This window comes from Lytechinus variegatus, chromosome 2, assembly GCF_018143015.1.
Source record: "Lytechinus variegatus isolate NC3 chromosome 2, Lvar_3.0, whole genome shotgun sequence".
Classification (NCBI taxonomy): Eukaryota; Metazoa; Echinodermata; class Echinoidea; order Temnopleuroida; family Toxopneustidae; genus Lytechinus; species Lytechinus variegatus.
The window spans coordinates 24,143,175-24,157,223 of record NC_054741.1 but is presented as its reverse complement, the minus strand read 5'-3'; the positions used below and the strand labels follow the sequence as shown (position 1 = coordinate 24,157,223).

The 14,049-nt window shown below is 34.6% G+C and overlaps 1 protein-coding gene across 2 annotated transcripts; it reads right to left on the bottom strand.

The window, feature by feature from the left end:
- Positions 1-318: 318 nt before the first annotated feature.
- Positions 319-13,983, bottom strand: LOC121407646 (CKLF-like MARVEL transmembrane domain-containing protein 4). Of its 2 annotated transcripts, none has more exons than XM_041598818.1 (4): positions 13,768-13,976; positions 9,729-9,896; positions 8,657-8,752; positions 319-1,080 (listed from the first exon to the last, which is right to left on the bottom strand). In XM_041598818.1, the coding sequence occupies exons 1-4, from the start codon at positions 13,885-13,887 to the stop codon at positions 964-966; spliced, it is 501 nt and encodes a 166-aa protein (XP_041454752.1). In that variant the 5' UTR covers positions 13,888-13,976; the 3' UTR covers positions 319-963. The 2 variants fall into 2 exon arrangements, with proteins under 2 accessions (XP_041454752.1, XP_041454753.1); XM_041598819.1 differs by lacking the exon at positions 319-1,080 and adding an exon at positions 6,562-6,846 and having other exon boundaries at positions 13,768-13,983.
- Between the last annotated feature and the right edge of the window lie 66 nt (positions 13,984-14,049).

Sequence of the window (14,049 nt, the reverse complement as noted above, 5' to 3'; positions counted from 1 at the left end):
GGGATGTATCCAGGATTTAATAAAGGAAGTGGGGGGGGGACAAGCAAACCCCAAAAATATCACCACACAAGAAAAGCCATATCCCTTTTAAAAAATACAAGCAAGAAAATGGTCCATAAAAAAGGACATGTGCCCCCCCCCCCACCACAAACGAATCATTTGTCAGTAATAAATACAATGGCTAAACTAAACTGGCATTAAGTGCTAAAATATATAGTGAAATTAAGCAAATCTGCTTGCATCATTGCCTGATATTGTTAAAAAATGTAAAATGCAAACCATCAAATGGAAGCATGTGAGGTATTTTTTCAAGTTTTGAGAATTTAAATGTTTATGTTCCTGAAGTGTGTCTCGTTTTGCTGCTAGTTTCACAAATAGTTTCATAAAGTTGTTCATAAGTAAAACACAATTTCATGCACGACACACAATAAACAATGCAATTCAACTCGCACTGATACTGTATGGTGATGCCATAAAGAGCTAGATTTTATAAGGCATATTTACTCTGTAGTGAAAATGAAATGCTCAAAAGTTTCTTTTTTCCTTCCAATATATGATAACATAATACCTTGTTTACGAATATATTTGATCTATATACCTTGATTCAAGATATCTTTCTCCACGTCGATGTGGTCTGAGTTCCGTTTCAAAGTATGTGGTGGTCTTTATAAGGCATTTGAGGTCTCTGCACCATACAATTAAAGTGATTTTATACCATGTTTCCTATGCACCATCTGCTCAATACCTCGGTCCATTCGCTCTACGACGGCAGCACGGCGAGTTAAAAACGGCAGTTTAATTCACTTTTATTCAAACCACGTATAGGTAGTTGGTACAAAAATTGTTAAAATGGTCGTTTCCGACTCGCCATACGGCCTCCGTAAAGCAAATGTGACCGCGGTATTAATGGATAGAAATACAACCGCTGGACATATAATTGAGCCTCCATCGCACCATCGGTGATCAGTAATCGACGGCATACTGATTGTCTGAACTCTGTCGCTTCTTGCTCTCCCTCCACCTCTTGAATGAATAGAAACAACCTGCCCCATAGCTCGCCACCGCTATAAATCCAAACACCTACAGAAACCAAGAACAAAATGATGGGGAAAAGGGAGAGAGAAAGCAGATAGCTAAATGAAACGAGGTGATTTCATTTTCTTCTATTCTAAACAAAAATCATGGCTGCCAATATCTTGAGATAAGTTTCAGAACTTCGTCTACTGGATATATAAAAAAAATTTCAAAATCTGATAACAAAAGACTAAAATGATGGTTTATGATTTTTCATACCAAGTACAGGAGTCTCATTCACTGGCATATTTGCAACCATGTTTAGTACTAAATGAGAGCACAACTCCATAGCTAAACTAAAGAAAAAAATATTGAAATATGAAAATGAAAATTTATTCAATGCAAAGGCAAAGAAACAGGAGAGCATTGAATTACAAAACATTTTTTGACAAATCCATGAGTTTTTTGTCCAAAGAGACAATTAATCTTTTGTTTTATAGTTTTACAGTCTTACAGTTGAAATTAAGCACAAAATCAGTTGTAACTTTTATGTTATATTGTAATGATCAAAGAGATAGACCAGAGTATATACAGTATATTACACTGGGCTGAGAGCTCCTTTATCCCAAGAAAAAAGTGAAATAAACAAACTCAGTATAAGTTTATCATATTCATTGCTCTAATGTCTCCCAATGTATTTTATATGCTATGTATACAAGTAAAACGTGCGATGAGATATGAACAATAGTATACATAATTTCATGCAAGAATGTAAAGAGATTTAAAATCTTGTCATTTTTCCCCAAATGAAATAAGTTTAATCACTGGGTTTTCATGAATGGAAACATTTTGGGTAACATCAATTAGGAATAAATGATTAAGGGATGCATGCCAGCTGAATGGGTTACTGTGCACAAAAAGATGAAATAAATATGTAAAGAAATGCAAGCATGCAATGAAAAAAGGCATAATGAATTAAATGATTTATTTCCTTCAGTCTTTTATTTCAGAATTTTACTATCCAATTTCAATACATAACAATCTCAACACAATCTCAAACCAACCAAACAAATAGAAATTACAAATTACCACAAATTCTTAGATTAATTTCAGGACTTTATTTGGCTAAGAAAGAATGATTTACATGTATTTCACAATTCTGAATTGGTTTCAAAAATATATTGGAAGAAATTTATTCCTGTTTTTCTTCAAAAAGACTACACCTGAGTAAAATTTTATCTCGACTTAAAATACATCTGCTACACCTATGATGACATACAGTTGGGGTTAACACTTAACATACACCTACGTGTAGTGTAAAATTATTTAATTATGAATGTTTTCATCAATGGTGTTCGGTGTTCTGTATACATGGTTGATAAATTGATAGATTTGCACAAATTCCATGGGTCAAATTTTCACAACTTCACATACGGTCAGTGATTTTATGAATCTGCTCAAATCTCATTTTCAGTCAAATTTTCAAATATTTTTCTGAAAGCTTGTGATTCATTCTGATTTGCCAAGATTCAAATCAAAATTTGTATCATTAATAAAGAATAAGAGCATATCTAATTTTTTTACAAACCGGCTCAACCCCCTCCTTTGATTTTACAAACTGGCTTAAACCATTCTTTGTGTACTGATTCAAACCCCGATTTTTTGTAAAAAGCAGCAGTTTCTGAAATGCATACCTGCACTTCATTTCATATATTGAAAAACTTAATTCAAATTGAGAACAAAATTTTGTACATTATAAATGAATAGAATGTATGCTTTAAAGTGGTATAAATAATTGATCTGGTTTCTTTCAAAGCGCAAAGTTATGAGCATCTGAAAAACATCCAAACTTCAAACGTGATTATCTCGAGATCATGTTTTGGAGACAAGCCAAGTTTTGAACCGGTTCATAAAATCACTGAAGATACATCAGCCCAAGTAGTACGTGGTGAGATATCGACCCAAGTATGTAGTGAGCGTGTGTAAATGAAGTTGGGAGGTGGACCCACCCCTACCCATTCCTTACTTAGCCTTTTTGGTAGACCCCAGACTTCAGACAGTAATCATCTCACCAAGCCCCAAATCGTGGAAAAATCTTTGAGTACAATTTATACTGTAGAGGCCACAGTTTTAGTTTTGCTATTAAATGCCAATGCAAAAGGCATTCTTCTGTGTTCTCCAAATACTGCTCTCATTCTGTGTTCTTTGGTGACATGTTCAAAGCATGGCACTGAAAATCTTAGAAAAATGTAATTTTCAAACAGATAAATAGATTGGCAAACATTATTTGATGGGCAGATTTATCACTAATGCATTTTTTTTAATGGACTTTGGATTGATTTTCATGATTTTCATGATTGATTTTCATGATCTTTTTCACAATCAAATATTAATTCCATGTATTCACATCTTTGGGGTGAAAATTGTGTTTTTCTGTGAAATTCTGTGCATTGCGTTTTTATTCCTTGATTCTGTGAATATTTTTCATTTTCTGTATTGCACAATTTGCACAATTAGCAGAAAGCTGTGCTGGGGACTCTAAATACCCTATAATTAACACTCTAAAATAGAATTCAACGACAAACACTCCAATAAGTTCAAACAACACTCTACGATCTGTCTATCTCTGTGCCAAGGCATGACAAGATAACATGACACCATTCACAGACACCATACCCTTGAACCTGACCTTAAAAGCAATTAACATTGCGTTGCCAATTTGAAAAATTTAGTGAATAACATAATAACTGTCAACCTTAAAACATTTGATCAGTGGAATTGCTATTGACATGCTTTATTCATTACAATATTTCATGATCAGTAATGTGAAAATTAGCAGCACAGGTTACATGATGCAAACAATAAAATTAAAACCATATGGAATGATCATTAATAAATATAATTGAGATACAAATGAATACCAAAGCAAACAAAATATTTTTAGTTCAAAGGTGCATGTTTGCTTACAAACTTAACTGCAGTGTTAATGGAATGAGTATCATGAATATTTCTTGATTAGTAACATGAAAATTAGCAATAACCAAATCATGATATAATGTAAACAACACAATGTTTTATATGATAATGACTAAGTCTAAAAATCATTTCTTGATATTATACAACGGAATAGGTAGGCAAATGAAATGTTCACAGTACAAGGTGCATATATGTTAGTCTGCAGGTGCAGACCCTGATTTGAATTTTGATCAACAAGTGTGTCTCCATGCAAAGACTAGCACATACAAAACTTGCTGTTCCAATGCCTTCAGAACACAAGCCAAGGCATGAGTTGGCTGCAGAGTTTGCCCAGCAGACTACATATTTGTTTCCAAAGTAAACTGTTAATGGCTAGTATGGGGTTTGTTATGTGCTATGAATCATTATAGAAATAATCATATATAATGTGATATTAAATCTTGATGGAGAAATTTGAAGCAATTTGCAATCTGACCACAGAGATTCTCTCATTAAAAAATCTCTTCTTTACTTATTATTAGATTGCAAATTTATTGAATTTGTATATAACTAAAACACTGTCTAATATATAAAAAGATAACCAATATAAAAAATACACCAGCAATATACTGCATCATAGAAGTTTCAGTACCAAAAGATATTTAACCCCCATACTTTAGCAAATCAACTAAAATCAAATGTATAAAAAGTAAGAAATCTTTTACTCTTCAACCCAAAGAATCGCTATGAATGCTTTAAAAAAATTATCTTCCAGTTCTCCAACACATATTTAACATGCGACAAGACAGTCAATAAAGAAGTTATGAATAAGTTATTGGTTAGTATAAAAGCGATACATCATGTTTACATATGTGAAAATTATATGCAAGCAATGAAAAACAACATTCAACTATGTTGGGAGAGTGCTTTTGTCACTGTGGCATGACATTTAACATTTCATAATTCTTACAATATACAATCGACCTGGGCCCGTAACACAAAGGTTAGCCATTAATCGCTAATTGGAAAGAACAATTCAGACTGGATCCTAGTCAACAGTGGTCTTGATAACCCATTTCATTAATTGCTAACCTTTGTGTTACTGGACCAAGAGGTGGTATTCTGAGGCAATGTCATCTTTGTAATATTTTATTTTATCTCTTAAAATGAAATTGGTAATTGGTAATGAGATGACATTTTCATCTCTCAGAAAAAAAATTGATAATTTTCTCTGCAATAAAATTTCAACTTGTGTATCTATTGACAGAGCAGTGCCTGTTCGGATATATCCATTGGGCATAACTGTAACGTAGATGATGTGCTTGCACCAATGTCACTTTGAAGAAAAAAGAAAATAACCTTAAAATAGGGGTGCTGATTGCTGAAGCACCTCCCCCCCCCCTCAAAATCAGGGCGGTATGACAAAATATAGAACTTTGACCATGACCAAAATCATCTTCTCTTTGGAGCGAAAACTTGTTCCTTTTTTTGTGGTTATTTTTTTCAAAACCAGCACTCCCTCTTCATAATTTGTTCCAAGCCCCCCCCTTTGACATAAGACTTTCCCAGCATGCAAAGACAACCGTAACGGTCCAGTACTTATCACAAAGCTTGGTGATTAATAAAACGATTGATTTTCACATTGGTTTATACATTATGATCAATGCAATGATTGCAATCCATCATAAATAATTTGTCCTACAATAATTGCTAAGCTATTTTTTTTACAGGGCAGAAAATGGAGTATATACTTAGGCAAGTAAACTTGACAAAGTGTATTACAAAAGACAAATATGTATGTCATTACAATGTATAAACATGAAAAGGGCATTCCCATGAGAATAGATGTATTAGAGGCCTTTCTCATTATGCTTTCTAAAACTAGTTTACTGGAAGCCGATTCAGGAAACCAGTTTGGAAGGTCGCTTTGCTAGCGTTCCCAGTTGATCACACGAAAGTGGTTTTCAAAATCACTTCACGTAAAGCGCTCTTGTTGCTATAGAAACGCTCTCAGTGGGGTGACACATTTCGCGCGAAATTCGAAACCGCAGCATGGTCATTCTACACCTGTTGTGTGGAGTAGCGCGCTCAAAATGTGCGAAGATCGCTTCCCAAAGAACGGTTGTGTCCTCACTTATGCTAAAACCAGTTTAACAAGGCAAAGCGATCTTGAAAACTACATCGCGAGGTGGTTTTCCAAACTGGTTTAGAAGATCGCTTCCAAGACCGCTTCAACCGTTCTCACTACGCGTTAAACTAGTTTCCAGTAAAATAGTTTTATGAACGTAGTGAGAACAGCCTCTTAGTGTCCAATGAATTATGGTTAATGTTTATTAAGGTTAAGGTTTATTTCTCAGGTGAAGACAAATAGTACATGTATGTTTGAAAAAAATAAAAATGTTTAACATACAGTACACAAGAATAACAAAAGGTGTTAGTACAGATTATTTATAAATGCAGGTGAATGAAACATATAATTTATTCCATTTCCATCATAACAGTAAATACTATAAAAAACAAATAAATACTTGGATCCACAATTTATACAAAGTGAAGCTTTGGTCTCTCATTTCTATGAAAAAAAATTGGGTTATGAAAATTCCCCAATCCTGTCTAACACTGAGACCTCTACCTCTACATCACGAAGAATACAGAATGGCTAGCTGATATAAATATCCTATAGATAAACACGTATAAAACCCCCAGATTTGATCTCAAATCATTGCACATGTTCTAATGGTATCCCCAATAACAAAACTATGGTGAAGGGGAATCTATCAGGTGTGATCAGACTTCAACATAAGTTTGGCTACGATAGGCTCGGAAGGCAGACCAAGATCCAACCGCATAAGAGAGGGCAGCAATGATTCCAAAAACCTGAACATATATGTAAGCAGCAAGGATTAATTTCCTACTTAAAATTTGTTTTCAAATGCAATCAAAATGAGTTATAATACTTGTCAATTGAATGCAATACTGAGGAAGACTTATCATTATTTCTTAAAAGAATAAAGTAATGCATGATACATGTACCGTAGTTCCATAATGTTTCAAATTAAACTCTTATTCAGTAGGTGAGCTTTATTAAAACATTTTTTTTTTCTTAAATGTTGTTTTCTTTTTTAAGTTGTACATTTTTACTTATACTACATGTACCTACTATGTACTTCTAAAGTTCTAATCCCTTTCTTAAAGGGGTAATCCAAGGTGAAAATGATTTAAACAGATAAAGAAAAATCAGACAAACAAAACATTAAAAATTTCATCAAAATCAGTGAAAGGATAACAAAGCTATGACATTTTAAAGATTCATATTATTTTGGAGAAACAATTTTATGCATATCTTCCTGAATATTCATTGAGCAAACTATGTCACATCCCCTCTTGTTCTTTTTTTTTTTAATGAAATTATTTTCATTCAAATTTTGTCTTCCAAGAACTAACAAAATTGGATTGACATCTGATTTAGTGCATTGGATATTCGTTATTGTAACTTCTTTTATCATACGAAACAGATGTATGAAATATCAAATAATTATGATTTATTTAATAACATTTATAAGAAAAGGAAAGTGGGGATGTGATGTAATCAGCCTACCAAATGTATAATTGTTAATGTTATCACAAAATCCTCCTTCTTCTTCTCCTTCTTCTTCTCCTCCTTCTCCTCTTCCTTCTCCTTCTTCATCTCCTATTATTTCTGGTTTATATGCTTTCATTACATGCAATGCACAGCATGCATGCATATTAGGTATGGTATGCATGTATGCTAAAGTGTCACACAGAAATGCTAAATTGGAGAAAGGAGCGTGAACCTTGGAGATTTTTTTTAGAAACAGCTCAATTCATTAAAAAACCAAGCCCAATCAAAGGGCAATGGCAATACCAAATTTCAACACCATGCCTCAAAACACCAAATGTGTTAGTCAATGAATGAAATATCATGAATGCATATTAACTTTTGTTAGTTGTAAAAGTAAGCAGCGCTACAAAACCACATGTTTAGCCTGTAATAATACAAAGCCTGAACAGTATTTGACAGATGAACATCTTTCCTACGACCCCCATTCCACAGAAAGGAGACCTTTGAAGGGCCTTTGGACGACAAAAAAATTGGCAAGGTCTTACAGCAGTCTCCAAGATCACTGAAATTTGCCATCTAATGGTTCAGAAAGACTTCTTAAAGAACTCTGAAAAACTGATTTATACTTTTTGTCTTACGGGGCATAGACTAGTCCTGTAGAGATCTTTCAATGGTCTTTGAGAAATCTTTTATGCAACAAGTAATCTTTCAGAATTCTTTCCTTAGACTTTTCCTGGTCTTTCAATGATCTCTCATGAGTCATTCAGTGATCTCCGCAAAAATCTTGAGAGACCGTTAAAAAAAATCATAGGAAGATTGACAAGAATTTTGAAAGTTCAAGAGACCACAGAAAGTCTGCTGAAAGACCATTTTCCTGAGAGACCGCTGAAAGACTGTTTTGAACTGTTTCAAAAAATTCAGAGATCATGGAGACCACAAAGATCACTGAAATATCAATCAGGAATTGTGAAAGACCTCAGAGATCTTTGAAAGTTCATTGCAGGACCTTTGAAAGATAAAGCAAGTTTCATGGTGTTACAGCTGTCTTTGAGAGGTCTTGCTCTCTGTGGAATGGGGGTTTAAAAAGATAATGACTATACTCACCCCTGCTGCAATTGACACTGGGCTGAATGGACTGATCAAAACTGGAATACCAATAGCAACATACAGGACACAAGCACCTAAACTTACAAGCAAATCCTGGAAGAGAAACATAAGTTTTGTAAATTACATTTCAAGATGGAATGGTTTAATAAAATGCAGTGAGTGAATTTTTGTCATATATATTTCTTAATAGAGCATTACAGATTAAAATTTGTAATGGGTGTTTCATGGGGAACCAGTGATAACGTGATCAGCTCCACTGTGGACCCGATCAGCAGAATTGCCTGAAGAAAGAATCAGCAGAATCGCCTGAAAAAGTTCGTAAAATCCTACCTCTTTTCTTCTTACTTTTGTTGAATAAAAGGTAATTTGATCTGTCCATACACTCACACTTGTAAGCAAACATTGTTTTATCTGTAATCCCCCCCCATCACTCTGTGCTACCGAATAGTTTACTAGATAGATGACACATAATGAATACTGTGTTTACTATTACTAAGGTACTAGTATTTCAAAAGTAAATGAAAATCAATTTGCATTTTATGTTAGGTAAGCCTTCTATTTGCTTCAAGGTTTTTAAGAACCCCCTCTTTATTAAGTCTAAATTTGATTGAACAAGTAAAGTGGACCCAGTTTCATCGCAACTTAAGAAAAACAAACACACCTTGTCATTTAACCAATAAAAAGTGTGCCACAAGGAGTTGTGATTAAACATAGGTTTCTGTGCAACAAGCTCCATTCTCTAATTTCACAGACATTTTTTCAACGCTTTTTTTTCATTCTGCAATTTTACCAGAATGTTCATATCATCATAATTATCATTACCATTATCACTATCATTTCATCATCATCATCATTCTGTTGTGGGGTGGCTAATACCTTCAAATGCCTGTAAATTTGTCATATACATGTATATACTTTTACAATATAAAACAATGTTAGTACTCATAAACATAAATTAGAAGATGTCAAACAAAAGTTGAGAATAAAACATCAAAAAGAGAACTCAGAAGTATACATGTAGCAGGAAGGCAAGAAAAATGATGATGAAAATGAAGATCACAAAACTCACCGCAATGAACCAATTGACTCTTGTAACTTTTTTATAGGTGTGACTGGCAAACATGAACCAAATGACGAATGTCATGGTCCAGCCGCATAATGTGGCTATGATAAAGAATACGATGGCTACACCATTCCCGACAATGCAAGCCAATGTGAAGGCCAACAATGACCAGCCCTGAAGGGAAGATAAAGGAAAAAAATGTCATATCATAAACATTTTCAAAACATTTAAACAATAGTTATTGTGATCGTTCATTTTATTGATTGGCTGTTCTATACTAATGAATAGATTTAGGTTGTCTGATTGCTTGATTAATGCATGATATCATTAATTCATTCATGACATTATTAAAGGTCAAGTCCACCCTGACACCCAAGAAAATTGTTGATTTGAATCAATAGAGAAAAATCCCGCGTGATGTTGAAAATTTCATCAAAATCGGATGTAAAATAAGTTACAACACTTTAGTTTTGCTTATTTTTCACAAAATAGTTATATGCAGAACTCAGTGACATGCATATTTTAGTGTTGATGATGTCCCTTACTATTTATTTATTTTGTATTTTATTATTTTAATTATAAAATATTTCAATTTTTTACTAATTTGACAATAAGAACCAAGTGAACTTGACCATAAAATGTAAATTATAAATTCCACATATTCAGGGAAAACTTAAACTTCTTTCACATTACAATGAGGAGAAAATTATAATACTTCATATAATAAAATACAGAAGAAATAGTGAGTGGGTGATATCATCAGCCCCCTTTTGTATACAGACCAGGATGTGCATATCTGTTTTGTGAAATAAAGCAAAATTTTAAAATGTCATAACTTTCTTATTTTACATCCAATTTTGATGAAATTTTCAGTGTCACGCTTGTTGGATTTTTCTCTATTTAAATCAGCTTTTTCTTGAGGTACACTTGTCTTGTAATCATCAATTAAAAATTATCAATTTTCAACCACAGGTTTACAAAACCACCCCTAAATTATTATCTATTTTACCCTATCAACCTACATTTTCTTGTGAATTAGAACCTAAGTATAAACAAGAGGTGAAAATAGAGCTAAAGGAATGTTATAGTTGCACCAACATCTTTTAATAATTGCCAGAAAAATTAAAGGGTGAAATTGATAATATTACAAACGTCAGAATGAGTTGGTAGGAATTGTGTGCACAGGATAACTAGTCATGGTTTAACCCAAGAGGTAAAACCAAGAGGGCTTATGACGGTAATGCCAGTTCCCCACTATTTTTTAACTTATAACTATCTGGAAATCCTAGTACCCAACAAATCTCATCGATCCCGATCCAGCACACTATCTTTTGTAGCTCAGGCAGCCAAAATGCTTCTTTTTGCACATTTTATCGAACCAGTTAACTTAAAACCAAATTAAGCTGAATTTTCACCAAGATTTACTCTCTTTAATAATCCAAGGTCTAATGAATTTATCCCCCAAGTTTCAGGCAACATGTAGCATTAATGGAATGGGAGAAGCTTGCTGAGGAATGCCATGATCTTATTTACTGGGTTGAACTTGAAAGCCATAAGTTGCATGTAATGAAACTCCCCCAGCAAGCCTTTTAATAATGGAATGGGAGCTTACTGACAACTGTGATCTTACATGTATTTACTGGGTTGAGCTTGAAAGCCATAAATTGCATATAATGAAACTTCCCCAGCAAACCTTTATCCAGCATGGTTCTCATGAATTAGGTTGTGTGTATTTTCTGTTTGTTTTGTGTTTTTTTTTTTGGGGGGGGGGTGCAATAACAGACAGCAAAATAAACAATTCCTTTTAACATTTTTTCACAATTTTGGGGGACCAGTAAATTTTACGTTCGGACCAGTAAACAATTGAAAAACTAATGTAGGTACCTACTGGTCCGACATTAACAGGTCAGACCAGTAGAAATAAAGGGTTTGTGTATAGCCCTGCTTTAACATTACATTTCATTGTCCATGAGGACTATTATTATAAGAATGCAAGTCAGATAAAAAATCAGTGGAACTATTAAGGGCTTTGTTTGTATCATCGTGACGGTGCCATTACGCTTTTGTTGGTGGTGTTTCTTTTTGTGACTTTTGTTCTTATGCAAAGCAAGTCTCTAATTATGGGAGATTTTCTTCCATATTGGAGAGTCCCCCATATTTAATTGGCCGTGCGCCTCTACTGATCAGCAAAGGTTCTTCTTTGATCGCTCTTCCGCCATCAGCGCAGCTACAGCTGGCACGTATCCGTATCCGCTGGCACATATCATAACCTTGTAATGAGTGATGGTCTTTACCTTTTTTTATAATTAATTCTGTCAAGCAAAGTTTACTTATTTTTATTTTAGTTCTTCACTTCTTCTCGCATTCCGAATTCTGTTTGGTATTGTTCTACATGATTTTGATTAATTTTTCTGTGAACTGTGAGAAATTGTTGATTGAAAACGGTAAAACAACTAAAAGGATAATTTCTAAAATGTGCTCAAGTTATGGTCATCCCATCATACAGACTACAAATATACATCTGTACATGCCACTGGCACCACTCCCGGCCACTTGTTCACTGCTACCATCCTGCCTGTGGGGAATCTTCAGGTAGGACTATGGTATGCCAATGTTGTACAGAGCACACACTTTAAAAAAATCATTAAAATATCACTTTTGTGACCAAAATTACTAATTTCCATACAGTTGCAATTTATTTTACATTAGTAACTTGGGAATAATTTTTGTATTCACTAGAGTGCTCAAAAACTTGAATTTTGGGCATATTTTTGTGTACGCCCTCTATTGGTGGAAAGTAATATGGCAAGAAATTTTTCATTTTTTGATCTCTATTTTTAATTAAGAAAAAAATTATTTAAAGTGTCAAATTTAAATAAGAGCCAAGTTGTATGAATAATAGGTGTAATGGAAACTGTCAGTGTAAAAAAATCAGGCATTTGCCCCAAACAAAAAGAGAAAATAAGCCAAACATTGCCACCCTTATTTTGCCACACATGGAGATATAACTGAGAACAAGGTTATATTATAACCTTGTTCATTGAATGAGTGCTACCGGCTTGCCTGGAGGCGTCTGGGGAGTGAAAGTCATATACTCTACGTATGGTCACTTACGTAGAGTCACGCTTGGCGACAGCACGCAAATCGCGCGATTTGCGTGCTGTCGCCAAGCGGAAGACAAGGAAATCAAGATGGCGACGTAAACACGGCCGTAAGCTCTTCCCATCTTTTCATAACAAATTTGTTTTTTTAATGAATTCTTCTTTAAAAATAAAATCAATATCGCAGAAATGTTGGAAATTAAGTTGGACCCCATGTATGATGGTGGGCCTCAAGTCTGCGCACCTAACAATTTGAGCTAAGATTTAACATGAATTTCTTCTTATTTCACAAAATCTTTCAGTTTTGTTCCTTACATCATAATGAGTTAGTGTGCCAAATGTCTCATAAAAATTTGAAATAAATATATGATTTTCTTGGAAAAAACCTCGGGCAGTCATTTTCAGATTGAAAAAAAAATGGTACCCCATGTCTGCGCACTCATTCACTTTGCACACGATTCGGGGATTTTGATGACAAAACTAGGCTGCATTTTGAGACCGTCACATGAAATGCCCTGAATTCATTATTTTTCCACCATTTTGAGTCAGATTTTTTTATGAATACCTGTCTATGCATTGAATGTGCAAAGTTCGTGCTCGTTGCGCATATTCTTTTACTAGAATCGCGCAGATACGTGGGTGCGCAGACTTGGGAGACAGCGCAGACATGGGAGTCTTGGGTCTGGGAGAACTGACTTTACATGTTTTAGCCTTTTTAGGGCTAGATCTTTTAGAGGGAAAGTAGAATTCTCGGGGGCAAAAGTTTCTGGTTTTGTGCCAGTACGTGGGGGAATATAGGTTGGGGTCCCAGGCGTCAGTAGGTACGTAGAGTATATGACTTTATTGTATTATGACCTTATTATCCAGCCCATATTTCAGCTCAGTCCCATACGTTGTTTTAAATGTACCGTAACTAGGTGAAACTAAAATAAAATGAGACTTACAATCTGTTTAGCTTTCAAAATTCCATTTATTGACTTGACGTAAGTCATATCGAGACCACACTTTCGTTCCCCATGATCGGCGCTGGAAGATGGATCAGCTTCTTTTCCGGATGATGCCATAATTAATACCCAAATTCGGGTTTCAGTGTCAAGCTGTTTTCTTTTGATTTCAACTCAAGTTATGCCAATCAGGCTCTGGCTTGGCTTGGCGGCACGCGCGACACGCCCACGCGGGCGAGCTAGCTAGCTAGCTAGCGATAGCGCGAGCGGCGCGGCCACGGT

Coding starts and splice junctions, on each gene's coding strand:
- LOC121407646 (XM_041598818.1), bottom strand. CDS start 13,887: ATGGCATCATCCGGAAAAGAAGCTGATCCATCTTCCAGCGCCGATCAT. Junction 9,897..13,767: donor TTTTGAAAGCTAAACAGATT/GTAAGTCTCATT, acceptor TCTTCCCTTCAG/GGCTGGTCATTGTTGGCCTT. Junction 8,753..9,728: donor GAGTCAATTGGTTCATTGCG/GTGAGTTTTGTG, acceptor TTTCTCTTCCAG/GATTTGCTTGTAAGTTTAGG.